Source organism: Oncorhynchus keta, chromosome 10 (assembly GCF_023373465.1).
Source record: "Oncorhynchus keta strain PuntledgeMale-10-30-2019 chromosome 10, Oket_V2, whole genome shotgun sequence".
Classification (NCBI taxonomy): domain Eukaryota; kingdom Metazoa; phylum Chordata; class Actinopteri; order Salmoniformes; family Salmonidae; genus Oncorhynchus; species Oncorhynchus keta.
In genome coordinates, this window is record NC_068430.1 from 72,324,041 (window position 1) to 72,351,458 (window position 27,418).

The 27,418-nt window shown below is 45.7% G+C and overlaps 1 protein-coding gene across 1 annotated transcript; it reads right to left on the bottom strand.

The window, feature by feature from the left end:
* Positions 1-1,125: 1,125 nt before the first annotated feature.
* On the bottom strand, positions 1,126-26,944 carry LOC118377737 (bMERB domain-containing protein 1-like). Its single transcript, XM_052527868.1, has 6 exons — positions 26,704-26,944; positions 20,138-20,258; positions 12,345-12,418; positions 7,718-7,832; positions 4,611-4,696; positions 1,126-3,929 (listed from the first exon to the last, which is right to left on the bottom strand). Exons 1-6 carry the CDS (start codon positions 26,789-26,791, stop codon positions 3,817-3,819), a joined length of 597 nt encoding a protein of 198 aa, XP_052383828.1. The 5' UTR covers positions 26,792-26,944; the 3' UTR covers positions 1,126-3,816.
* Positions 26,945-27,418: the final 474 nt, after the last annotated feature.

Here is a 27,418-nt window from a genome sequence, read left to right on the forward strand (position 1 = left end):
GACTGAGCTTAATGTCTTAAAGTAATGATGGACTGTTCTCTGTAATGATGGACTTTCTCTTTGCTTATTTGAGCTGTTCTTGGCATAATATGGACTTGGTCTTTCACCAAATAGGGCTATCTTCTGTATACCACCCCTACCTTGTCACAGCAAAAGGGATTGGCTCAAACGCATTAAGAAGGAAAGAAATTCCACAAATTATCTTTTAACAAGGCACACCTGTTAATTGAAATACATTCTCATGAAGCTGGTTGAGAGAATTCATAGCGTGTGCAAAGCTGTCAAGACAAAGAGTGGCAACCATGAAGAATATAAAATATACATTGCTGAAAGAAAAAGGGAACACTAAAATAACACATCCTAGATCTGAATGAATGAAATATTCTTATTAAATACTTTTTTCTTTACATAGTTGAATGTGCTGACAAAATCACACAAATTATCAATGGAAATAAAATGTATCAACCCACAGAGGTCTGTATTTGAAGTCACACTCAAAATTAAAGTGGAAAACCACACTACAGGCTGATCCAACTTTGATGTAATGTCCTTAAAACAAGTCAAAATGAGGCCCAATAGTGTGTGTGGCCTCCACGTGCCTGTATGACTTCCCTACAATGCCTGGGCATGCTCCTGACGAGGTGGCGGATGGTCGCCTGAGGGATCTCCTCCTAGACCTGAACTAAAGCATCCGCCAACTCCTGGACAGTCTGTGGTGCAACGTGGCGTTGGTGGATGGAGCGAGACATGATGTCCCAGATGTGCTCAATTGGATTCAGGTCTGAGGAACGGGCGGGCCAGTCCATGGCATCAATGCCTTCCTCTTGCAGGAACTGCTGACACACTCCAGCCACATGAGGTCTAGCATTGTCTTGCATTAGGAGGAACCCAGGGCCAACCGCACCAGCATATGGTCTCACAAGGGGTCTGAGGATCTCATCTCGGTACCTAATGGCAGTCAGGCTACCTCTGGCGAGCACATGGAGGGCTGTGCGGCCCCCCAAAGAAATGCCACCCCACACCATGACTGACCCACCACCAAACCGGTCATGCTGGAGGATGTTGCAGGCAGCAGAACGTTCTCCATGGCGTCTCCAGACTGTCACGTCTGTTACATGGGCTCAGTGTGAACCTGCTTTCATCTGTGAAGAGCACAGGGTGCCAGTGGCGAATTTGCCAATCTTGGTGTTCTCTGTCAAATGAAAAACGTACTGCACGGTGTTGGGCTTTAAGCACAACCCCCACCTGTGGATGTCGGGCCCTCATACCACCCTCATGGAGTCTGTTTCTGGCCATTTGAGCAGACACATGCACATTTGTGGCCTGCTGGAGGTCATTTTGCAGGGCTCTGGCAGTGCTCCTCCATGCACAAAGGCGGAGGTAGCGGTCCTGCTGCTGGGTTGTTGCCCTCCTACGGCCTCCTCCACGTCTCCTGATGTACTGGCCTGTTTCCTGGTAGCGCCTCCATGCTCTGGACACTACGCTGACAGACACAGCAAACCTTCTTGCCACAGCTCGCATTGATGTGCCATCCTGGATGAGCTGCACTACCTGAGCCACTTGTGTGGGTTGTAGACTCCGTCTCATGCTACCACTAGAGTGAAAGCACCGCCAGCATTCAAAAGTGACCAAAACATCAGCCAGGAAGCATAGAAACTGAGAAGTGGTCTGTGGTCACCACCTGCAGAACCACTCCTTTATTGGGGGTGTCTTGCTAATTTCCTATAATTTCCACCTGTTGTCTATTCCATTTGCACAACAGCATGTGAAATCTATTGTCAATCAGTGTTGCTTCCTAAGTGGACAGTTTGATTTCATAGAAGTGTGATTGACTTGGAGTTACATTGTGTTGTTTAAGTGTTCCCTTTATTTTTGTGAGCAGTGTATTTTGATTTAATAATTGTTTTTTGGTTACTACATGACTCCATATGTGTTATGTCATAGGTATGATGTCTTCGCTATTATTCTACAATGTAGAAAATAGTACAAATAAAAATAAAACTTTTGAGTAGGTGTGTCTAAACTTTTGACTGGTACTGTATATGTACAGGTAATTTCGGCTCATTTTATGCATATTGTTCAATTTGGACATTAAAGCATCACTAATATACTACAGAACAAAGTTAAGGGATGAGTCTCAGTGTTTTCCTCAATTCTTTGCTTCTCAAAACCTCCGATGGAAGCAAGGAGAAGGACTTGATGAGTCAAGAAAAATACTTCCGAGATCTACCCAAAGGTAGAGGGTCACTTTGTTGAACAGGACTCCCTAATCTTCTACAAACAGTAGATTCCAACAAACACTTTCTTTTCCAGAATCTTAACAAAGGCATGTACAAATAAATAATTGCATTCACCTCTTCTTGTTTTGCCGTAGAAATTGCAAGACTCGTAGTATGACGCTAATTGTTTTCCTTTGCTATACTTATTCATTGTAATCATGAATAATATTGTAGTGATACCATGGTAATAACTACCAGTATGTTTTGGTGAAGATAAGAATGACCAGTTGTAAGGCTGACTTTGCCTTAGCAACATAAATGCGTGTGTATACTGGCTGGTTATTGATACGTTAATGTACATCATAGAAAAACAAAATAACTCAATCATGCGATTGTTGCAGCTTGCCAATATAAATGGTATCATAGCAACTGTGTTCAGCAATACTGTTTATATAGGAAGTATACTTTTACAATAAAGGGATAGAAAATGTACTGCAGTGAGTGAAGTGTTTCATAATCTACAGTTCCAGAGCAAGCATCAGGGTTGGATCAATTCATTTTCAAATCTGGTAATTCGGTAAGTAATTGACTGGATTGGAATGGAATTGACCCCACCCTGGTAAGCATACAGTCCTAAGTCTGAGAGGAGTTCTAGTTGTTCCGTTAAAGGGTTGGAATGGAATTGACCCCACCCTGGTAAGCATACAGTCCTAAGTCTGAGAGGAGTTCTAGTTGTTCCGTTAAAGGGTTGGAATGGAATTGACCCCACCCTGGTAAGCATACAGTCCCAAGTCTGAGAGGAGTTCTAGTTGTTCCGTTAAAGGGTTGGAAAGGAATTGACCCCACCCTGGTAAGCATACAGTCCTAAGTCTGAGAGGAGTTCTAGTTGTTCTGTTAAAGGGTTGGAATGGAATTGACCCCACCCTGGTAAGCATACAGTCCTAAGTCTGAGAGGAGTTCTAGTTGTTCCGTTAAAGGGTTGGAATGGAATTGACCCCACCCTGGTAAGCATACAGTCCCAAGTCTGAGAGGAGTTCTAGTTGTTCCGTTAAAGGGTTGGAATGGAAGCATCCAGTAAATACCCGTTATTCAAAATGACAAAGTCAATAACAATTAAGTCATGATGCCATTTCCTGGTGGACAGAGAACCTTGGTATGATGCGTTTGTGGTTGGGTATGGGACGTTGTGCTTATAAATCTGAGGAATATATGTCATTATTGATCTCTGAAGAATGTTTCAAGAGGGATGTAATGAGTCCCTAAATCAATATAAATTGGTGTATTGCTTACAATACTGTACACGTCCCATATATTCCATTTCCAATTGCCTTTTAACATTATATAGTGCCACATATTTCATTTACATTTCTGTTATTCCATTATTTACATGTGGCCAGGCCTGTCCATCTATCACCTCTATATGGGCGTCCATGTTGCACCAGGGTTCTCTGGATCACAGGAAATGATGTAACGATAGGTGATATGACACCAAGAGACCAGGTCAGGTGACAGATGTACAGTGTGACTGTGTTGTTGTTTACTAGGGTGGTGCTGTGAATGGGAGAGTGTACTGTCCTCCACTCCTCTGTAACCACGGTTACATGATACAACACTGGGTGGCTCCGCAGCAGTCCTTGATGATGGTGATGGACTTGATGACGGACGGCTTGCTGGGCGGAGGACCAGGGAGTCTCTTGGGCTTCTGGGGATCTAGGGTAAGAGAGTATGGGCAAATCTGAGATGTCATGGGGCACCCTGTTCCCAACAGTGCACTACTTTTTGCACTCCTACCAGAGACTCGTATAGGGGTGCACATTTGGACACGTTCTCTGTGGTTTTAGATGGAGATGAAAAAGGCCCAGCCATTTCTCTACGATTCCCATCTTCGACTCTGTTTGAATGAAGTCCTAGCCATGATTAGATGAAATCAACACCATAACAACTAAGACTCTGTTCTAGAATTGATATTCTGATAGGATTTGAATTGGCTGTTATCACATTAATTCCATTACGTGGCTTGTCCCTTGTTGCCTCTTGATTTTATCTCGGTCTTGACCTAATGTGACAGAGCCAGTGTGCCCGGTGTGAAACTGTATGACAGTCAGGGCCACTCATGGTCTGTGACTCTGGAGATGACAGAACTCATCTGCTTGGTATTACACCATATCCACAACTTTACTGTATGTGTGCTTTTAATACGTACTTGAGTGTTTTCATCAAGGCCACTGTGACCATGACCATGTTGGTGTTGCATTGTCAAGAGAGGGAACCTGTAAGCATTTCATTGCACTGTGTCCTACACGTGTATCATGTCTGTGACTCATAAACAAACTTGAATTTGAGCTATTGATTGTGTACTAATGTGCGTTTTGTATGAAGAATACTACTCACTTTGGGCAGCTTCTCTGGCCAGCTTCTCCAGAGGCATCAGCTTCTGTCTCAGGAACTCAGCCATCTCCTTGTCCTCCTCCTGCTCCCTGTAGAGAGGATATGGGTTAGAGTCAGTGGTTACAGACAGACAGTCACTCAATGGCAAAACGTCACATAGTCTGTAGAATACCCCCATACGTACGTACCAAAGCATTTGCCCCTAAACAGTTGTCACTTTCCAGACTGTAATATACCTTGTGACCATACTCCTATTCCATAAAGTTGGTGACTATTTACGGCACACAAAATAGCTTTGTTTCCAAGAATGTCTCGCAATCTGTCCATTTACTTCTCAGTATCCTCAATACTCCATACATACATTCACTGAATGACACTGTGATCTCATATCAACTGTATGTAAGTAATCTCCATGTCAAATAAAGGGGGACCAAGATAGCAGGCAGAGGATGGGGAGTAAGTGAGAGACCAAGGGGGACCAAGATAGCAGGCAGAGGATGGGGAGTAAGTGAGAGACCAAGGGGGACCAAGATAGCAGGCAGAGGATGGGGAGTAAGTGAGAGACCAAGGGGGACCAAGACAGAAGCCTAGGTAGAAGAGGAAATGAAGATGATAAGGAGTTGAACTGTGGTCATGTGTCACATCCCTCATACTGTCTGGCAGTTAGACCGTAATCTCTCCACCTCCCTCAGACTGTCTGGCAGTTAGACCGTAATCTCTCCACCTCCCTCAGACTGTCTGGAGGTTAGACCGTAATCTCTCCACCTCCCTCTCTCCATCTCCCGTCCTCTCTCCAGCTCCCGTCCTCTCTCCAGCTCCCTCCCTCTCTCCAGCTCCCTCCCTCTCTCCAGCATTCTCCCTCCACCTCCCTCCCTCTAGCTCCCTCCCGCCCTCTAGCTCCCTCCCTCCCGCCACCTCCATCTCCACCCTCGCTCTCTCCATCTCCCTCCTTCTCTCCACCCTCTCTCCATCTCCCTCCCTCCCTCTCTCCAGATCCCTCCCTCCCTCTCTTATCACCCTCCCTCTCTCCAGCTCTCTCCCTCCACATCCCTCAGACCACAGTTATACCTTAATCTCTCCACCTTCTTCCCTCCCTCCACCTCCCTCTCTCCATCTTCCTCCCTTTCTCCAGCTCTCTCCCTCCCTCTATCCAGCTCCCTCCCTCCCTCCCTCCATCTCCCTCTCTCCATCTCCCTCCCTCTCTCAGCTCTCTCTCCAGCTCTCTCTCCCCATCTCCCTCCCTTTCTCCAGATCCCTCCCTCCCTCCACCTCCCTCTCTCCAGCTCCCTCGCTCCCTCCACCTCCCTCTCTCCAGCTCTCTCCCTCCCTCCATCTCCCTCTCTCCCTCCCTCCAACTCCCTCTCTCCAGCTCTCTCCCTCCACCTCCCTCTCTCCAGCTCCCTCCCTCTCTCTAGCTCCCTCCCTCTCTCTCTCTAGCTCCCTCCCTCTCTCTCTCTCCAGCTCCCTCCCTCTCTCCACCTCCCTCAGACTGTCTGGCAGTTAGACCGTAATCTCTCCACCTCCCTCTCTCCAGCTCCCTCCCTCTCTCCAGCTCCCTCCCTCTCTCCAGCATTCTCCCTCCACCTCCCTCCCTCTAGCTCCCTCCCGCCCTCTAGCTCCCTCCCTCCCGCCACCTCCATCTCCACCCTCGCTCTCTCCAGCTCCCTCCTTCTCTCCATCACCCTCTCTCCATCTCCCTCCCTCCCTCTCTCCAGATCCCTCCCTCTCTCTAGCTCCCTCCCTCTCTCTCTAGCTCGCTCCCTCCCTCTCTCTCTCTCCAGCTCCCTCCCTCCCCCTCCCTCTCTCCACCTCCCTCAGACTGTCTGGAGGTTAGACCGTAATCTCTCCACCTCCCTCTCTCCATCTCCCGTCCTCTCTCCAGCTCCCTCCCTCTCTCCAGCTCCCTCCCTCTCTCCAGCATTCTCCCTCCACCTCCCTCCCTCTAGCTCCCTCCCGCCCTCTAGCTCCCTCCCTCCCGCCACCTCCATCTCCACCCTCGCTCTCTCCAGCTCCCTCCTTCTCTCCATCACCCTCTCTCCATCTCCCTCCCTCCCTCTCTCCAGATCCCTCCCTCGCTCTCTTATCACCCTCCCTCTCTCCAGCTCTCTCCCTCCACATCCCTCAGACCACAGTTATACCTTAATCTCTCCACCTCCCTCCCTCTCTCCACCTCCCTCTCTCCATCTTCCTCCCTTTCTCCAGCTCTCTCCCTCCCTCTATCCAGCTCCCTCCCTCCCTCCCTCCCTCCCTCCCTCCATCTCCCTCTCTCCATCTCCCTCCCTTTCTCAGCTCTCTCTCTCCAGCTCTCTCTCCCAATCTCCCTCCCTTTCTCCAGATCCCTCCCTCCCTCCACCTCCCTCTCTCCAGCTCCCTCGCTCCCTCCACCTCCCTCTCTCCAGCTCTCTCCCTCCCTCCATCTCCCTCTCTCCCTCCCTCCCTCCACCTCCCTCTCTCCCTCCCTCCATCTCCCTCTCTCCATCTCCCTCTCTCTCTCAGCTCTCTCTCTCCAGCTCTCTCTCCCCATCTCCCTCCCTTTCTCCAGATCCCTCCCTCCCTCCACCTCCCTCTCTCCAGCTCCCTCGCTCCCTCCACCTCCCTCTCTCCAGCTCTCTCCCTCCACCTCCCTCTCTCCAGCTCCCTCCCTCTCTCTAGCTCCCTCCCTCTCTCTCTAGCTCCCTCCCTCTCTCTCTCTCCCGCTCCCCCTCCCTCCCTCCCTCCCCCTCCCTCTCTCCAGCTCCCTCCCTCTCTCCAGCTCCCTCTCTCCAACCCCCTCCCTCTCTCCAGCCCCCTCCCTCCACCTCCCTCTCTCCATCTCTCTCCCTCTCTCCAACTCTCTCCCTCCACCTCCCTCGGACCACAGTTATACCTTAATCTCTCCACCTCCCCCCCTCCCTCCACCTCCCTCTCTCCATCTCCCTCCCTCCCCCCACTTCCCTTTCTCCAGCTCCCTCCCTCTCTCCAGCTCCCTCTCTCCAACTCTCTCCCTCCCTCGCTCCCTCCATCCATCTCCCTCCCTCTCTCCATCTCCCTCCCTCTCCCTCTCTCCCTCCCTCTCCCTCTCTCCCTCCCTCCATCTCCCTCCCTCCAGCTCCCTCGGACCACAGTTCTACCTTAATCTCTCCACCTCTGCATCGTCCACTAGGAAATCCCTCTTCTGCACCAGTTTATGGATTTTCAGGATCAACTCCTCCTCCCACTGTCTCTGTTTCTTGGTCTTCTCTTTCTCTGGAGGAAGGAGAGAGGGAAGGGGATAGAAGGGAGGTAGAGAGGGGGTTAGATTTGAAAGGTGATAGATGTTTTATATCAAACTAAAAATTATATTTTTATCTTATATTAAATACATTTCTCAACTGATACAACATTTGTTAGATACTGAGCTACAGGGGAAGAGGAAACTTCCTGGGAAGGCAGCGCATGCTACCAAATAGTGATTCACATCACAAACCGTAGGGACCCTATTCAATCTGTAAAGCTCAAGTGATGGAAATGTAAAGGTGATTTCCAGTTGAGCCAACATATGCTGTGATACCGTGAATGCAGTCTCTGCCAAAGCGGGACATTGCCTTTAAATTTCAATCATGCTGTAAAGCTGAACTTCTGCGTTGCGGATTGAATAGTCCTAGATATTTAGATTCTTAAATAGTCCTCCTCGTGTTTAATTCATGAGAACTAATTGGGAGACAAAATATGTAAATGCTGTTTAATGATGCGATGTCCTGTCTGAATGGGGGAATTTGCATAAGCAGTCGTATATTAATGGAATTAATCTCAAATGTTACCTTATGCCCTACACAGGACAATACTTTTGACCAGAGCCCAATGGGTTAATTTGCATAAGCAGTCGTATAGTCATAAACTCTGTATCCAATTCCCTGGAAAGGATTTCGACGTTATTCCCCTGACCTTCACACTGAAATCAAATCAAATTTATTGGTCACATACACATGGTAAGCAGATGTTAATGCGAGTGTAGCAAGATGCTTGTGCTTCTAGTTCTGACAGTGCAGTAATATCTAACGAGTAATCTAACAATTTCACAACAACTACCTAATACACAGAAATGTAAAGGGATGGAATAAGAATGTGTACATATAAATATATGGATGAGCAATGGCCGAGCGGCATAGGCAAGATGCAAAAAAATGTATAAAATACAGTATATACATGTGAGATGAGTAATGCAAGATATGTAAACATGATTAAAATGGCATATTTTTTTAAGTGACTAGTGATCCATTTATTAAAGTGGCTAATGATTTGAGTCTGTATGTAGGCAGCAGCTTCTCTGTATTAGTTATTACTGTTTAACAGTCTGATGGCCTTGAGATAGAAGCTGTTTTTCAGTCTCTCAGTCCCAGCTTTGATGCACTTGTACTGACCTCGCCTTCTGGATGGTTGCGTGGTGAACAGGCAGTGGCTCAGGTGGTTGTCCTTGATGATCTTTTTGGCCTTCTTGTGACATCGGGTGCTGCAGGTGTCCTGGAGGGCAGGTAGTTTACCCCCGGTGATGCGTTGTGCAGACAGCAACACCCTCTGGAGAGCTTTGCAATTGAGGGCGGTGCAGTTGCCGTACCAGTGGGTGATACAGCCCGACAGGATGCTCTCAATTGTGCACCTGTAAAGGTTTGTGAGGGTTTTAGGTGACAATCCACATTTCTTCAGCCTCCTGAGGTTGAAGAAGCGTTATTGCGCCTTCTTCACCCCACTGTCTGTGAGGGTGGACCATTTCAGTTTGTTCATGATGTGTAAGCCGAGGAACTTAAAAACTTTCCACCTTCTCCACTACTGTCCCGTTGATGTGGATGGGGGGTGCTCCCTCTGCTGTTTCCTGAAGTCCATGATCATCTCCTTTGTTTTGTTGATGTTGAGTGAGAGGTTGTTTTCTTGACACCACATTCCGAGTGCTCCCTCCTCCCTTTAGGCTGTCTCGTCATCATTGGTAATCAAGCCCACTACTGTTGTGTGCGTTGATGATTGAGTTGGAGGCGTGCATGGCTGCGCAGTCATGGGTGAACAGGAAGTACAGGAGAGGGCTGAGCACGCATCCTTGTGGGACCCAGTGATAGACTGAGACACACACACACACACACATACATACACACACTGCAATAGATGGAAAACAGTGTGCAGTGTTGTTGACAGTAGTAATAGTAGGTGGGAAAGCTGAGGCACCAGCCAAGAGAGGAGTGCAGTGCAGTCTCAGCTCTTTCTCTCCCACCGGGATAGAACTGGATCCGTACAGCCATTCCCTGGAGTCACAGTGTTCCCGGAACGCATAGACGGATGCAGAAATCGGAATGTCAAATGGAAAAGGAAAAGCAGAGGGGCCAGGGCCTTTCTCTGTACTGAGGTAATAAGAGCTTGTTGGGTCACATACATATTGATACATAGGGTATGGTATATTATGACTCATAATGGTGTAAGGAATTAGATTTCATTTGGAATGTGTGAATGGTGTTCTAAATGTCAATGAAGGTCATGAATCATGTACTGGATTTAGCTTCTATGTAATCAGTATGGCATCTGTACAGTATGCAGGCTTTATGTATGCTCTAATGAACAATTAATTCCATTGTTTTTGTTTGTTGCGATTCCAGATTATCACTAATACAGATCCAGTCACTATGTCATCACAAGTTCACAAGTAAAAGGATAAACTAGCCTGGTACCAGATCTGTTTGTGCTGTCTGGGACCAGACTAGACAGCTAACTCTAGACTGTGCCGTTGTAGAGTTGTGAGGTTGTAGTGGCTATTTGACTCCCTCTGCTTTCAGCCGTGGACACAAGTAGACCTATAACATCATTTGTGGAGGAAAGTATAAATAAAGTAGTGTTTGTTGAAATAATCTTTGGCCACAGTCTCAGGAAATGGACCATTGGCTCATATAGCCATTACGGTTAGCTATGCATGCATGTGTTTGTGTGCCTGTGCGGCCATTATGACTGTGCCTACTCTAAACTACCTGAGGGGAAGAACCCCCCCCCCCTCATAACTCTCCCATGTCCCTGAGAGTTACAATCACTTGTGCGGCTACTTTACCGCAGTGAACCTACCCACAAATCACCTCAATATGTAGTAGCGGGTAGCTGCATACGGTAGCAGTTTTTCTCCTCTACCCTATTTTTGGATCTATACTCACTACAGCAGGGGTGTTTTCCTTTCAATTCAGACCTAGACAACCAGGTGAGGGGAGTTCCTAACTAATCAGTGACCTTAATTCATCAATTAAGTACAAGGGGGGAGCGAAAACCCGCAGACACTCGACCCTCCGTGGAATGAGTTTGACACGTGCTCTACAACATGCATAAGCAATTTGGCTAAGCTAAGGGTACATTGAGGATACATCCTGATATGCTTGTTCTATTTCCTAGAGGGATTTTTCTCCCTGTTATGTTGCTGGGTAGAATAAGACAGGGGAGGGTGGTGAAGTGGATTTCTTGGCTGTAGTTATATATGGTTAATACTATATGGTACATTTTTCTCTCTGTTGCCAGGAGGATAGGAATGGCGATAGGACAGGAGAGGGCAGCCAGTGAAGGTGTTGTGAAGTCTGTGTTGCCGTTAGTTACCTGGATATATGGTTATTGATAAACTTGGGTGGTTCGAGCCCTGAATGCTGATTGGCTGACAGTCGTGGTATATCACAGTTATAGCAAAACATTTATTTTTACTGCTCTAATGATGTTGGTAACCAGTTTCACCTCTAGAGGATTGGTGCCGGGGTGTTTTTTCCTTTTAATTCAGACCTAGACAACCAGGTGAGGGGAGTTCCTAACTCCACAAGGAGGTTGAGCTAATGTGATTAGCATAACGTTGTAAGTAACAAAAACATTTCCCAGGACATATCTGATATGGGCAGAAAGCTTAAAATCTTGTTAACCTCTACGTGAACAGTGTCCCCCCCTGCAGGAATGGTTGAGCTAACGTAGGCTAATGTGATTAGCATGAGGTTGTAAGTAACAAGAACATTTCCCAGGACATATCGGATATGGCCAGAAAGATTAAATGATTGTTAATCTAACTGCCCTGTCCAATTTACAGTAGCTATTACAGTGAAATAATACCATGCTATTGTTTGAGGAGAGTGCACAATTATGAACTTAAATATATTAATATACCAATTAGGCACATTTTGGCAGTATTGATACAACAATTTGAACAGAAATGCAATGGTTCATTGAATCAGTCTAAACCTTTGCACATACACTACTGCCATCTAGTGGCCAAATTCAAAAGTTAACCTGGAATATTACATTTGTCCTTTCTCTTGCATTTCAAAGATGCAAGATCTAATGTGTTATATTTTCCGACATTAATTTCAGATTTACACAAACTTCAAAGTATTTCCTTCAAATGGTATCAAGAATATGCATATCCTTGTTTCAGGTCCTCAGCTACAGGCAGTTAGATTTGTATGTCATTTTAGGCGGGGGGAAAAAAGGGTCCAATCCTTATTATAATAGCAATAAGGCACCTCGGGTGTTTGTGGTATATGGCCAATATACGACTGCTAAGGGCTGTATCCAGGCAATCCATGTTGAGTCGCACCTAAGAACAGCCCTTAGCCGTGGTATATTGGCCTTATACCACACCCCTCGTGCCTTGTTGCTTTAAAATATATACCTCAGATATATAGTTGATATATGGTACATTTTTCTGCCTGTTATTTGGTAGGATAGCTATGGGCAGTGGAACTGTTGTGATTGTGATTGTCTCTATTTGTTGCTGTTAGTTACCTGGTACAGTTACCACCTTCCTCAGCTCCTGTTTCAGACTCATGATGTCTTTGCAGAGTTGGATGTCATCCGCCCTTGAAAAGACAACAACATTCATTCCAGTTAAGAAGGGTAAAGCACAGTGTGACTCTCTGGCCCTGTTCCATTTTGGTTCTTCCAAGTGACCTGGCTATTGGAGGCCTATTGACATAATTTGCATTCATCTAGTTATTTCAGATCTATGAGCTAGGGGAAAGGGGATAGGATTTGAAAGGTATGGGGCCCGCTATCCACTCTATCCATTTCCTAACATAAAAATGCCCTACTATATATCAATGCAGCCCAGTACATCATAAACACACTGTGCAGTCATACTGACAGATATCTTATAAAAAATTGTGTTTTACAGTAATATAAAAGATAAAGCAAACATCCACATATAAAAGCTTTAGGGGAAAATAACATCACACTCCCCTGAGGGAAGAGTGTAGGCAGATGAAAAGTGTTGAATGAATCACTACTCTACGAGATCCTCTGGTCCTGAAGACCCACCCTGAGGACCCTACTGGTACCTCTCTGTCATGTCATCCCCCTCTGTTCTCCTCCCCTTCCTCCCTCCATCCCTTGTTCTTCACCTCCCCTCCCTCCTTCTCTCTCTTTCCACTCCTTCCCATCCATCCCTCCATCCTTCCCTGTCCTCCCCTCCATCATTCACTCCCTCCATCTTTCACTCTCTCTCTTTCCCCTCTCTTCTCTGCCCCCTCCCTCTCTCCCTATCCTCCCCTCCTTTCCCTCCCTCCATCCATCCCTACCTTTCTCTCTGCAGCGCTGTGACAGCTACCAGGGATTTAAGTCTCTCTGTTGTAAATCAGACTGATGACTCATCCACCAGCTCCCAACACCTCTCATTCCTCCTCCTCCCTCCATCTCTCTCTCCCCATTCCTCCTCAGTCTCCTCTCACTCCCTCCCTCCCTCCATCCCTCCCTTCATCACTCACCTCCCCCTCTCCCCCTCTGCCTCCTCCACTCTACCTGTCTCTCTTCTTCATCTCCCTCTCTTCCTCCTCTTCCTCCATCCCTCTCCCTACTATCCTCCCTACCTCCCTTCATCTCTCTCCACCTCCTGTAGCTCCCTCTTTCTCCCCTGTTCCCATTCTTCAGCCTCTTCTCCCTCTGCTCTTTCAACCACCTGTAATTTCTCACCCACTCATTTGTTCCTGTCTTTCAACCTCAACATCTTTTTTCTCCTCCTCACTATCCCCTATCTGCCTTGTGTTTACCCACTCACTAGACGCCAAGGGTGCTTCCAGCTGGCTTTGCACTCTGCCACTCAATCTGCTACAGAATGTGTGTGTGTGTGTGTGTGTGTGTGTGTGTGTGTGTGTGTGTGTGTGTGTGTGTGTGTGTGTGTGTGTGTGTGTGTGTGTGTGTGTGTGTGTGTGTGTGTGTGTGTGTGTGTGTGTGTGTGTGTGTGTGTGTGTGTGTGTCTGAGTCACACATAGCTGGAGGTATTGGCATCACTGTTCACTGATGAAGCCATCCAAGCTAATGAAGCCACACTTCCCACCAATCTCTTTCCAGTTTCTATTGATTGTATTTTCCATCACACCAAAACATTTCACTGTATATTTTCTCAATGTTTATAACTCAATAGTGACACAATATGGTGGTCCAAGATCCCCTGAAAATCAAGCATGAACTTCTGATCATCTGGTCACCTGACCCCGTGACAAGACCAATAAGGTCACCAACGACCTGCTGATGGTGGCTGCAGGCTCTCCCTGTCTCCTTATCGTCCTGGACTTAAGAGCAGTGTTTGACACTGTCAACCACCCCATCCTCCTGGAACGCCACCCGGGACACCATCGGACTGTCTGGATCAGCTCTGAGCTGGTTCCACTCCTACCTATCAGACAGGACTGAGTATGAGTATTGTGGTGTCCCACAAGGATCTGTTCTTGGACCCATCCTGTTTGTCCTGTACATGGTCCCCCTCGGTCGTGTCATCAGCCGGCATGGAATCAGATTGCAGTGCTACGCTGATGACACCCAGCTGTATCTAAAAATGATGCAAGCGCCCGTCTGAACACCTGCCGTAAGCAGATAAGGGCACGAATGAAGCAACTTCCTTCAACTGAACAGCAGCAAAACTGAGGCCCTACTTCTTGGCACCCCCCCCACCAGGTCCAGCACTCACCGTTAACACACCTCATCATTGCAGGACAGAACGCTCCTCTCTCCCCCTCAGATTCCAATCTGCCTGTACAGCTTGATTCCTCCCTGACCTTTGACAGCCACATCAGACGAATGTGTAGCTCCTCCACGCCCCCGGGACCTAGCTCCTTGTCTTTTGTAGCATCAGCTGGGTTCTTTGTTTCAGGTGCCCTGTCTAGCCGGGTCCATGTATTTTTTTTTATGCACTTTAAGAATATTCAGTATAATGAAAAGCACTTTAAAAATGCATTACATTATTATTATTATTATCATCATTATTATATGTAAGTATAATGAATTGTCATATACGATATAAATGGGAATACACAGTGCCCTTGGAAAGTATTCACACCCCTTGACTTCTTCCACATTTTGTTGTTACAAAGTGGGATTAACATGGATTCAAATGAATCTACACAAAATACTCTGTAATGTCAAAGTGGCCTTGTGTTTTACGTTATTGTCCTGCTGAAGGGTCAATTCATCTCACAGTGTCTGGTGGAAAGCAGAGTTAACCAGGGTTTCCACTAAGATGTTGCCTGTGCTTAGCTCCATTTAGTTTATTTTTTTGTCCTGAAAAATCCCCAGTCCTTAACGATTACAAGCATAACCATAGCATGATGCAGCCACCACTATGCTTGAAAATATGGAGAGTGGTACTCTGTCATGTGTTGTATTGGATTTGCCCCAAACATAACACTGTATTCAGGAGAAAAGTTCATTGTTTTGCCACATTTTTTGCAGTACCTTGTTGCAAACAGGATGCATATTTTGGAACATTTTTATTCTGTACAGGCCTCCTTCTTTTCACTCTTTCAATTAGGTTAGTATTGTGGAGTAACTACAGTGTTGTTGATCCATCCTCAGTTTTCTGCTATCACATCATTCAAGTCTGTAACTGTTTTAAAATCACCATTGGCCTCATGGTGAAATCCCTGAGCGGTTTCCTTCCTCGCTGGCAACTGAGTTAGGAAGGATGCCTGCATCTTTGTAGTGACTGGGTGTTTTGACACACCATCCAACGTGTAATTAATAGTTTCACCAAGCTCAAAGGGATATTCAATGTCTGCTTTTTAATTTTTACCCCTCTACCAATAGGTGCCATTCTTTGCGAGGCATTGGAAAACCTCCCTTGTCTTTGTGGTTGAATCTGTGTTTGAAATTCAAGTGCTCGACTGAGGGACCTTACAATTATCTGTATGTGTGGGGTACACTGATGAGGCAGTTATTTAAAAATCATGTTAAACACTATTATTGCACACAGAGTGAGTCCATGCCACGTATTATGTGACTTGTTTAACTGCTGAACTTGTGTAGGCTTGGCACGACAAAGGGGTTGAACATATTTTCAGCTTTTCATTTTTTCTTAATTTGACATTATGGGAGTATTGTGAGTGGGCCAGTGACAAATGTAATACATTTTACATTCAGGCTGGAACACAACAAAATGTGTATAAAGTGTGTATACTTTCTGAAGGCACTGTAATAGCATGGATGCCTTTCTGTTTCTGCTTTAGCCAACTCCTTTCTGTACTGGCATTGAGCAGGCTGGCAATCAAGTGAACTGATTATTCACAGTGTCAGAAATACGGCTTTACTACATCTACATCCGGATAATATCATTATCATCAGGATACACAGTGGTGGTGGTGATAGTCTCTACAGGACAGTGGTGGTGGTGATACAGTCTCTACAGTACAGTGGTGGTGGTGGTGGTGATACAGGCTCTACAGTACAGTGGTGGTGGTGGTGGTGATACAGTCTCTACAGTACAGTGGTGGTGGTGGTGGTGATACAGGCTCTACAGTACAGTGGTGGTGGTGGTGGTGATATAGTCTCTACAGTACAGTGGTGGTGGTGGTGGTGATACAGGCTCTACAGTACAGTGGTGGTGGTGGTGGTGATATAGTCTCTACAGTACAGTGGTGGTGGTGGTGGTGATACAGTCTCTACAGTACAGTGGTGGTGGTGGTGGTGATACAGGCTCTACAGTACAGTGGTGGTGGTGGTGGTGATATAGTCTCTACAGTACAGTGGTGGTGGTGGTGGTGATACAGGCTCTACAGTACAGTGGTGGTGGTGGTGGTGATATAGTCTCTACAGTACAGTGGTGGTGGTGGTGGTGATACAGTCTCTACAGTACAGTGGTGGTGGTGGTGGTGATATAGTCTCTACAGTACAGTGGTAGTGATGGTATAGTCTCTACAGTACAGTGGTGGTGGTGGTGATACAGTCTCTACAGTACAGTGGTGGTGGTGGTGGTGATACAGGCTCTACAGTACAGTGGTGGTGGTGGTGGTGATATAGTCTCTACAGTACAGTGGTGGTAGTGATGATATAGTATCTACAGTACAGTGGTGGTGGTAGTGATGATATAGTCTCTACAGTACAGTGGTGGTAGTGATGATATAGTCTCTACAGTACAGTGGTAGTGATGGTATAGTCTCTACAGTACAGTGGTGGTGGTGGTGATACAGTCTCTACAGTACAGTGGTGGTGGTGGTGGTGATACAGGCTCTACAGTACAGTGGTGGTGGTGGTGGTGATATAGTCTCTACAGTACAGTGGTGGTAGTGATGATATAGTATCTACAGTACAGTGGTGGTGGTAGTGATGATATAGTCTCTACAGTACAGTGGTGGTAGTGATGATATAGTCTCTACAGTACAGTGGTGGTAGTGATGATATAGTCTCTACAGTACAGTGGTAGTGATGGTATAGTCTCTACAGTACAGTGGTGGTAGTGGTGATATAGTCTCTACAGTACAGTGGTGGTAGTGATGATATAGTCTCTACCGTACAGTGGTGGGGGTAGTGATGATATAGTCTCTACCGCACAGTGGTGGGGGTAGTGATGATATAGTCTCTACAGTACAGTGGTGGTGGTAGTGATGATATAGTCTCTACAGTACAGTGGTAGTGATGATATAGTCTCTACAGTACAGTGGTGGTAGTGATGATATAGTCTCTACAGTACAGTGGTAGTGATGATATAGTCTCTACAGTACAGTGGTGGTAGTGATGATATAGTCTCTACAGTACAGTGGTGGTGGTAGTGATGATATAGTCTCTACAGTACAGTGGTAGTGATGATATAGTATCTACAGTACAGTGGTGGTAGTGATGATATAGTCTCTACAGTACAGTGGTGGTAGTGATGATATAGTCTCTACAGTACAGTGGTGGTGGTGGTGATACAGTCTCTACAGTACAGTGGTGGTGGTAGTGATGATATAGTCTCTACAGTACAGTGGTAGTGATGATATAGTCTCTACAGTACAGTGGTGGTGGTGGTGGTGATACAGTCTCTACAGTACAGTGGTGGTGGTGATGATATAGTCTCTACAGTACAGTGGTGGTGGTGATGATATAGTCTCTACAGTACAGTGGTGGTGGTGGTGATAGTCTCTACAGTACAGTGGTGGTGGTGATACAGTCTCTACAGTACAGTGGTGGTAGTGATGATATAGTCTCTACAGTACAGTGGTAGTGATGATATAGTCTCTACAGTACAGTGGTGGTAGTGATGATATAGTCTCTACAGTACAGTGGTGGTGGTGGTGGTGATACAGTCTCTACAGTACAGTGGTGGTGGTGGTGATACAGTCTCTACAGTACAGTGGTGGTAGTGATGATATAGTCTCTACAGTACAGTGGTGGTGATACAGTCTCTACAGTACAGTGATGGTGGTGGTGATATAGTCTCTACAGTACAGTGGTGGTGGTGGTGATGAAATAGTCTCGACAGTACAGTGGTGGTGATACAGTCTCTACAGTACAGTGGTTGTGGTGATGATATAGTCTCTACAGTACAGTGGTGGTGGTGATGATATAGTCTCTACAGTACAGTGGTGGTAGTGGTGGTGATAGTCTCTACAGTACAGTGGTGGTGATAGTCTCTACAGTACAGTGGTGGTAGTGATGATATAGTCTCTACAGTACAGTGGTGGTAGTGATGATATAGTCTCTACAGTACAGTGGTGGTAGTGATGATATAGTCTCTACAGTACAGTGGTGGTGGTGGTGATACAGTCTCTACAGTACAGTGGTGGTGGTAGTGATGATATAGTCTCTACAGTACAGTGGTAGTGATGATATAGTCTCTACAGTACAGTGGTGGTGGTGGTGGTGATACAGTCTCTACAGTACAGTGGTGGTGGTGATGATATAGTCTCTACAGTACAGTGGTGGTGGTGATGATATAGTCTCTACAGTACAGTGGTGGTGGTGGTGATAGTCTCTACAGTACAGTGGTGGTGGTGATACAGTCTCTACAGTACAGTGGTGGTAGTGATGATATAGTCTCTACAGTACAGTGGTAGTGATGATATAGTCTCTACAGTACAGTGGTGGTAGTGATGATATAGTCTCTACAGTACAGTGGTGGTGGTGATACAGTCTCTACAGTACAGTGGTGGTGGTGGTGATACAGTCTCTACAGTACAGTGGTGGTAGTGATGATATAGTCTCTACAGTACAGTGGTGGTGATACAGTCTCTACAGTACAGTGGTGGTGGTGGTGATATAGTCTCTACAGTACAGTGGTGGTGGTGGTGATTAAATAGTCTCGACAGTACAGTGGTGGTGATACAGTCTCTACAGTACAGTGGTTGTGGTGATGATATAGTCTCTACAGTACAGTGGTGGTGGTGATGATATAGTCTCTACAGTACAGTGGTGGTAGTGGTGGTGATAGTCTCTACAGTACAGTGGTGGTGATAGTCTCTACAGTACAGTGGTGGTAGTGATGATATAGTCTCTACAGTACAGTGGTGGTAGTGATGATATAGTCTCTACAGTACAGTGGTGGTAGTGGTGGTGATAGTCTCTACAGTACAGTGGTGGTGGTGATACAGTCTCTACAGTACAGTGGTGGTGATATAGTCTCTACAGTACAGTGGTGGTAGTGATGGTATAGTCTCTACAGTACAGTGGTGGTGGTGGTGATACAGTCTCTACAGTACAGTGGCTTATGTGTATGGGTGTCATTATTTTCAAGGGTCCCAAAGAGTCTACGTACTCTCTTTACTGTACATAATACATTCACCCACTCTTGGAAGAAAATGGAAATTCAATGTATCTATTCCAATGAGCTTCTCTATTATTCAAATCCAACACGTCTTCGTGTCTCCTGACCCCTCCTGTTTCAGCCTCCAGTATTTATGCTGCAATAGTTCATTTGTCGGGGGGCTAGGGTCAGTCGGTTAAATCTGGAATATTTCTCCTGTCTTATCCGGTGTCCTGTGTGAATTTAAGTATGATCTCTCTGTCTCCTTTCTTTTCTTTCTTTCTTTCTTTCTTTCTTTCTTTCTTTCTTTCTTTCTTTCTTTCTTTCTTTCTTTCTTTCTTTCTTTCTTTCTTTCTTTCTTTCTTTCTTTCTTTCTTTCTTGCTCTCTCTGAGGACATGAGCCCCAGGACAATGCCTCAGGACTACCTGGCCTGATGGCTCCTTGCTGTCCCTAGTCCACCTGGTCGTACTGCTGCTCCAGTTTCAACTGTTCTGCCAGTGGCTATGGAACCCTGACCTATTCACCGGATGGTTAAAGCCTCAGTCTGTAATTATTGTATCGTGGTGTTGATGGTCTCTGTACAGTACTCACATAAAGCGCAGTTCGGACTCCCTCCTTACCAGCACCTCCCTGAGGCGCTGGATGCGAGCCATCTCCACTTCAATCTCATCTGGAGACATGATGCTCTCCGCCATGGACACATCTGACTGACCTGGTGGGAGAGAGGGAACTTTGTGCTTTAACACTATTGTGAGTTACATCATTCTAACACATTGGGAGAAGGGAGGGAGGGATTTCTAAATATTTCGGTCTTAAATATTTCAATAGATCATTCATAAAATACCAATACAATACCTACTTCTGAACTTCAGAACCAAAGGGCCTATTCTATTGTTGCCACCATCAAATAGTCTGAAGAGGAGACCTATTCCCTCCTTCCTCTGACTTAAAGAGCAGTACATGGAATCACAATGGACATGGTCCTGCCAAGCATTACTGCATTACTGTCTAGCCTTGCCTATTATTCCCCTCCCTTTATCCAGTACAATGCCCAAGGCTTGTTTGGCAGATTTATTTTACAGTAATACAACACTACTCCCTGCTCTATCCAGCGTCCTAATTATGAATGTGACGCTCGAGTAAGTCAAGGGACAAGATACGCATAGTAAATGATCTGAAATGTAAATGACACCAGGAATTTCTCTCTTGACTAAATGAAAATCAGTATTGCTTTTGAGCTGTCTTTTTCAAGTCTGACTCACTCACACACTGTCAAAGTGCTTCGTGGCAAACCTAGACAAGTCCAGACGATAGCTACGGTATGTGTCCTTGTGTCTCACAGTACCCACCTAAAAGGAATAGAAGGTTCTAGTAAAATGGCTGATGACTAAGAAAGAAGTAGCTGACGACCTTAAATTCGATGCCAGATGCTCAGGCACTCTGGTGTGACGCTCACTGAATCAAGAGCATAAAAATACATAATGGAAGGAGTCTTTGACTCTGAGTATTAGTGAGGCTTTGGAAGGGCTGAAGGGTTGATGTCTTGAAGGCAGTGGTTGTGTCCCAAAAGGCACCCTATTCCCCATTTAGTGCATTATATAGCGAATAGAAAGCCATTTGGGATGCAGTCAGTGGGAAGGGCCTCAAGTCAAAGAAATTAGAGAAATCTGATACTGGTACTGACATAGATCAATGACCTGGAGTAACTCTTCACCGATTGGACTAATACACCCTGAGCCGGGGCCAATGACCTCACAAAGCCACCTATTCAACCAATAGCAATCAAAGACCGGACACAGCATCACAGTGAAGCCAATAGAAATGCAAACTGATGGAATAATAAACCTATATTGCTAGTCACTAATGCAGCGTTCAAGTGCTATTGGAGTTATCGTGAGCTCCTAGTGGGAAATTTTACTTTAATAACCCTCCTAGTGGGAAACTTGGAGAAAATGTTGTTTGATGAGTTGTGACGTTTCACCACAACCTTTCACCCTTTGAACCAAAAGATGGCAACAAATCTGTTTTTGACAATTACAACCTTATCAATATGGAGAATGTAGTTAGTTTCACCATATTGTCAATGCTAAATAAGCTAACTGACTTTATTATTAGAGATGTTAGCTAGCTAAAATCTTATTGGTTAAAGAATTGTTCCGACTTCAACACTATCATGTCAGACTTACGACTTCCCATTTTCCACCAGCACGTGAAGCCAGCATAAGCAACTGAATGATCATCGCAATCTCAATGTCAACCAACTGAACACACTACTAACAATAATCCTAGGCTTCTCCAATGTGTAACCTATGTCAGCAAGAAAGCAACCTGATTTAATAAACACATATTTCAGTCAATAGCACTAAGCCGCAGAACAATCATCACGCTACCATTGTCAGATAGAGTGCATAGGTCACAGGAGGCTGCTGTAGGGAGAACGGCTCATAATGACAGCCGGAGTACGACTCACAGGAGGCTGCTGTAGGGAGAACAGCTCATAATGACAGCCGGAGTACGACTCACAGGAGGCTGCTGAAGGGAGAACGGCTCATAATGACAGCCGGAGTACGACTCACAGGAGGCTGCTGAAGGGAGAATGGCTCATAATGACAGCTGGAGTACGACTCACAGGGGGCTGCTGTAGGGAGAACGGCTCATAATGACAGCCGGAGTACGACTCACAGGAGGCTGCTGAAGGGAGAACGGCTCATAATGACAGCCGGAGTACGACTCACAGGAGGCTGCTGTAGGGAGAACGGCTCATAATGACAGCTGGAGTACGACTCACAGGAGGCTGCTGAAGGGAGAACGGCTCATAATGACAGCCGGAGTACGACTCACAGGAGGCTGCTGTAGGGAGAACGGCTCATAATGACAGCTGGAGTACGACTCACAGGAGGCTGCTGAAGGGAGAATGGCTCATAATGACAGCTGGAGTACGACTCACAGGAGGCTGCTGTAGGGAGAACGGCTCATAATGACAGCCGGAGTACGACTCACAGGAGGCTGCTGTAGGGAGAACGGCTCATAATGACAGCTGGAGTACGACTCACAGGAGGCTGCTGTAGGGAGAACGGCTCATAATGACAGCCGGAGTACGACTCACAGGAGGCTGCTGAAGGGAGAATGGCTCATAATGACAGCTGGAGTACGACTCACAGGGGGCTGCTGTAGGGAGAACGGCTCATAATGACAGCCGGAGTACGACTCACAGGAGGCTGCTGAAGGGAGAACGGCTCATAATGACAGCCGGAGTACGACTCACAGGAGGCTGCTGAAGGGAGAACGGCTCATAATGACAGCCGGAGTACGACTCACAGGGGGCTGCTGTAGGGAGAACGGCTCATAATGACAGCCGGAGTACGACTCACAGGAGGCTACTGTAGGGAGAACGGCTCATAATGACAGCCGGAGTACGACTCACAGGAGGCTGCTGAAGGGAGAACGGCTCATAATGACAGCCGGAGTACGACTCACAGGAGGCTGCTGAAGGGAGAACGGCTCATAATGACAGCCGGAGTACGACTCACAGGAGGCTGCTGAAGGGAGAACGGCTCATAATGACAGCCGGAGTACGACGGAAATGGAATGGCTTTAAACATCTGGAATCCATGTGTTTGATGTATTTGTTACCATTCCACTGATTCCGCTCCAGTCATAACCACGAGCCCGTCCTCCCCAATTAAGGTTCCACCAACCTCCTGTGGCATAGGCCTAGGGGGCAACCACCTACCCTCTGTCACACCTTGGACACATCCATTGTAAACTATAGCCTCCCATCCCCCACTAGGCAGGATATAAATATTTCACTCAGGGTTAGAAGGACGTACTGTACAGTACTGCTGGGAGACAGGCCTTCCAGACAGATTTTCTCTATGGAGAGAGACAGGCTACGAGTCCAGAATGGTGAACTGACTGTTCTGTGACTCCTCAACCAACTACTGGTAATGCTATCCATCCAGAGACCTTTACAAGGTGCTAATGTGGAGGCAGGACACTTAAAGACAATCGACAAAAGGGAAAGTAGTGGCGTTACAAATCTTGGAAATAACTAACAAAAAATGATGTCACCTCAATTTTGTCCCTCTATTGTTTTTCTTTGCCTGGATGAGATTTTGACATTCGTTTGAGTCACTGTTTTTGTCTAAGAGAAATGTAACAAGAATCGAAATTGCATCCTGTGACTGTTCATAGCTGATGAGATGCAATGCTTAGCTTAACGTCGAGTCCTTGAATAAAAAGTAGCGGCCCAGTGTTTTCCCTGCTGTGGTAACCGCAGCATGAAAACAATGCTGATACCCACATAGTTGTCTCTGCAGTCAATAACACAGTGTGGTAAACTGTGGAGGATTTATACCAAGTGGATTCTTTCTCTCTACCCCTCACTGCTCTGTCTTTCTCTCCCTCTCTTCCTTCTACTTTTCTCTCCCCTGCTACTCTTTCTACCACACACACACACACACACACACACACACACACACACACACACACACACACACACACACACACACACACACACACACACACACACACACACACACACACACACACACACACACACACACACACACACACACACACACACACACACAATTTGCTGCTGACTGTCAATAGGACCGAGCCACACAAAATCCTGACTGGCCCATTATGATGGCAGAGAGCCAGGTCTGTAATGAATAACACACAAAGGATCTAAACTGCCGACTGCTCTGAGCCGAGGAAGTTATCTTAACGCAGTACATACTCAGTCAGCACACACTCCCGTACTCAGTAGTCCGCATTCAGCCATCAGCAGGGTTAGAGAGGAGGAAGATACTGCTCATGGGGGTCTTCAGATAAACTCCTGGATACATGATAAATGTTAAGTATGGAAGGCTGAGGCTCTGTTCCAACGCACAAAGCACCATAACAATTAGTATGAAGCAATGTATTGGGCGTGCATTCTTCATGGTATGCTAGTGTGGGCACCATGGAAGGCAGCATTGAAAGATAAAAGTAAGAATCGTGCTAAACCCACTACAGGGAAACAGACACAGTGTGGTCTACAGATAGAACTGTATCCAAAAGCAAAAGCCCAAATAATAATAACTCGTATAGCTGAAATTTAAAGGCAATGTTCCCGCGTTCGTGGTAATACGTCGGCTCAATCGGAAAATACCTTGACATTTTAATGCAGATCTTCCGCGATACGGATTGAATCCAGCTCTAAATCTATACAGTAACAGCATCATTTGATCCTCCCCAGCCCCCACAGTCACTATTAGAAGAAATACCAGGCTTCCCTATCAATGTAGCTTCACTGTCATCACTGGCAGAGCCAAGCTAGTTATTAACCCAATGTAATCAAACTAATTGCATTACAACAAGCTGCCTAATCAATAGCCTGAACATCTGTTTATCAATCGACTGATCAGCATAATGAGAGCCTTGACAGAAGGAGGAGGGTGGACAGATGTCTGCTTGATGAGGAGAAGCAGAGCTGTAATGTGAATATTATCTGCGTAGCAGCCACTTCAGGGTTATGTTCATTCGGGCATGCAATGGATTTAAAAAAAAAAAGGGTTTGTAATGGATAACGAACATGAGCTTTTCTTATTGTACAAAGTCTGGTAGCCCCTCCCTGTTCCAGTCTGCTTTCCTCCTAATGAACAGGGCCCAGAAGTACTGTGTTAATCGTAATGTTCCCCACTGTGTTTTAGTATCCAGCTATGCGTCTCCCAACACAGATGGAAGTTGAAAGTTGTAACACACAAGGAGGAACCAGGGAAGGGAATGATGAATAAGTGTGTGTGTGTCTGTCTCTGTGTGTGTGTGTGTGGGGGGGTGCAGTCTTATTCTATTCATATTCATGAGCTGAAGAATTCATCTCGGACTTTCTGCACCCCACTCTCCTCTCGTCTCTCTTTTTCATTCCTATTCTAACAATGGAACTAATGAAGAGGACACTCAAAGAATATATTATTCCAAGATCCAATGGGCTGATTTCTGTTGAAAGTTTGATTCAGGCTGTTATGGTCAAATAGCACAGGAAGACACTGTGAGCATCTGAATGCAGATAAACACTCATAATTGCAATTAGGCCTATACAGATGTCACACAGACAGCCCTACACAAAATAAGACAGTGGAACATGACTACCAGTATAAGTCATGTGAATATTGAACTTAACCCCGTAGGTGTATGAGGCTGACTCATGACAGGATTCCCTGCTGTGGATCTCTGGTTACATAAAGCACACAATATGACCTCTTGTTAGGACTATGTCAATCCTGACCTCTGACCTCTCACCTCTGACCCTCTTTATGTCTGTATTATTAGACATATATCATACTGCTCTGATGACAGCTTCGTGGCACTAGCCTAGCCTACCTATAATATCACAAGTAGATACCAGTAAAATTAAGAACAATGAACATGGCATGTCATATAAACAACATTACTGAAACATTTATCTATAATGCATTGATATCTTACTGATAAAAAAAGGATGAAAACGAGGAGGATGAAAATCTCTTGCCTGTCTCTACTGTTTGTTTATATCATCTTTCCTGCTGGTATCAGTGCTGGTGATGCTGGTATTGACTCACACACTCACAGCCCGGCAGGTAGGTTTCTAGCTTGTTCTACCCTGCTGCATCCATCGACTGGAAGGGGTGCAGTTCAATATATTAGAAGACCCAGTCAGACAACTTTGGAATGTACACTCAGCTGAAAGTGAAGAGCTGGGCATATGTCAGTCCTTCTTTAGTGTTATGGAAATAGGCTAGTAGATATGGGACATTACATATGTGTATACATTTCGGGGCTCCTCTCCTTTGTGCTATTGTAATATATACTGTTAATACAGTGGGTAAGCTATTGTAAATGAGAAAGATCTTCTCAAATAGTAATGATATGGTTATTATCAGTGAATAACTGGTCAAATGCACCTCCAAAATGCATTGAAAGCAAAGCTCATGCATGGAGATGTCTCCAGTCCATTTTCAAGGCACTGGGAATGACATTCAGGCAACAATAAAGATGCACGGACTCATTGCAATTAACGGGTGTTGTTTTGCATCGCAACATCCTCTATCTGAAACCACATGCTTTATTCTGCACAGAGCAATAACCACTATAACAGGCCAAAACGTTACTTTGCAATGAATGACGCTCACCTTTGTCTTTTGTCCATTCCGTTTCCGATACAGAGCCGTAGCTCTTCAATGAGCGCTCGGTATCAGAAATGGATTTCTTCAATTCCATAGCTGGAATTGATTTATGATACACTTTGAGTTTAATGGGTTGTGGAAGGTGCGTTAAAATCCTATATTGAGTTCTGCTCTTGTTTTCCTTTCAGGATAAATCAGTTTCGCCGATACGAAGGCACCACGGAGCCGAGACGTTGAGCATCTTTATTTAAGCTTACAAATTCCTCGATGTGTGGTACACGGTACACAGATGGATGCAGAGCGCACGCGCATTGCGAACCGGAGAATGGGAGAAAAACGGCACCGAGCTTGCATTGAAACAGTGTCATATTTGTCAAATACAAAGCTGGAAATCGACATTTTCTATAAATTTCTACTAGTTTTCCTTAAAATTATTTATTAGAAGAATTTCTAGCAATAGCATTTTTTTAAATGAAGATGTCAAGATATCACTAGGCCTAGGTGCTGAATATGTGGAGCAGAAGGCTTACATTTATAGGAAAATGTTTCACTAATACAGTATCACTTTCGAAATAGCAAGTCCTTCATACGAGTGAATGTCAAAGAACTGAAGATACTCTAGGGCTATGCATGGAAGCTGAGTAGCCAGGGCAGGTGGGACCCTGTTAGGGGTCTGTTCAATACGTCTCTGACGTGATGACTCATTTCACGCTGTTGAACC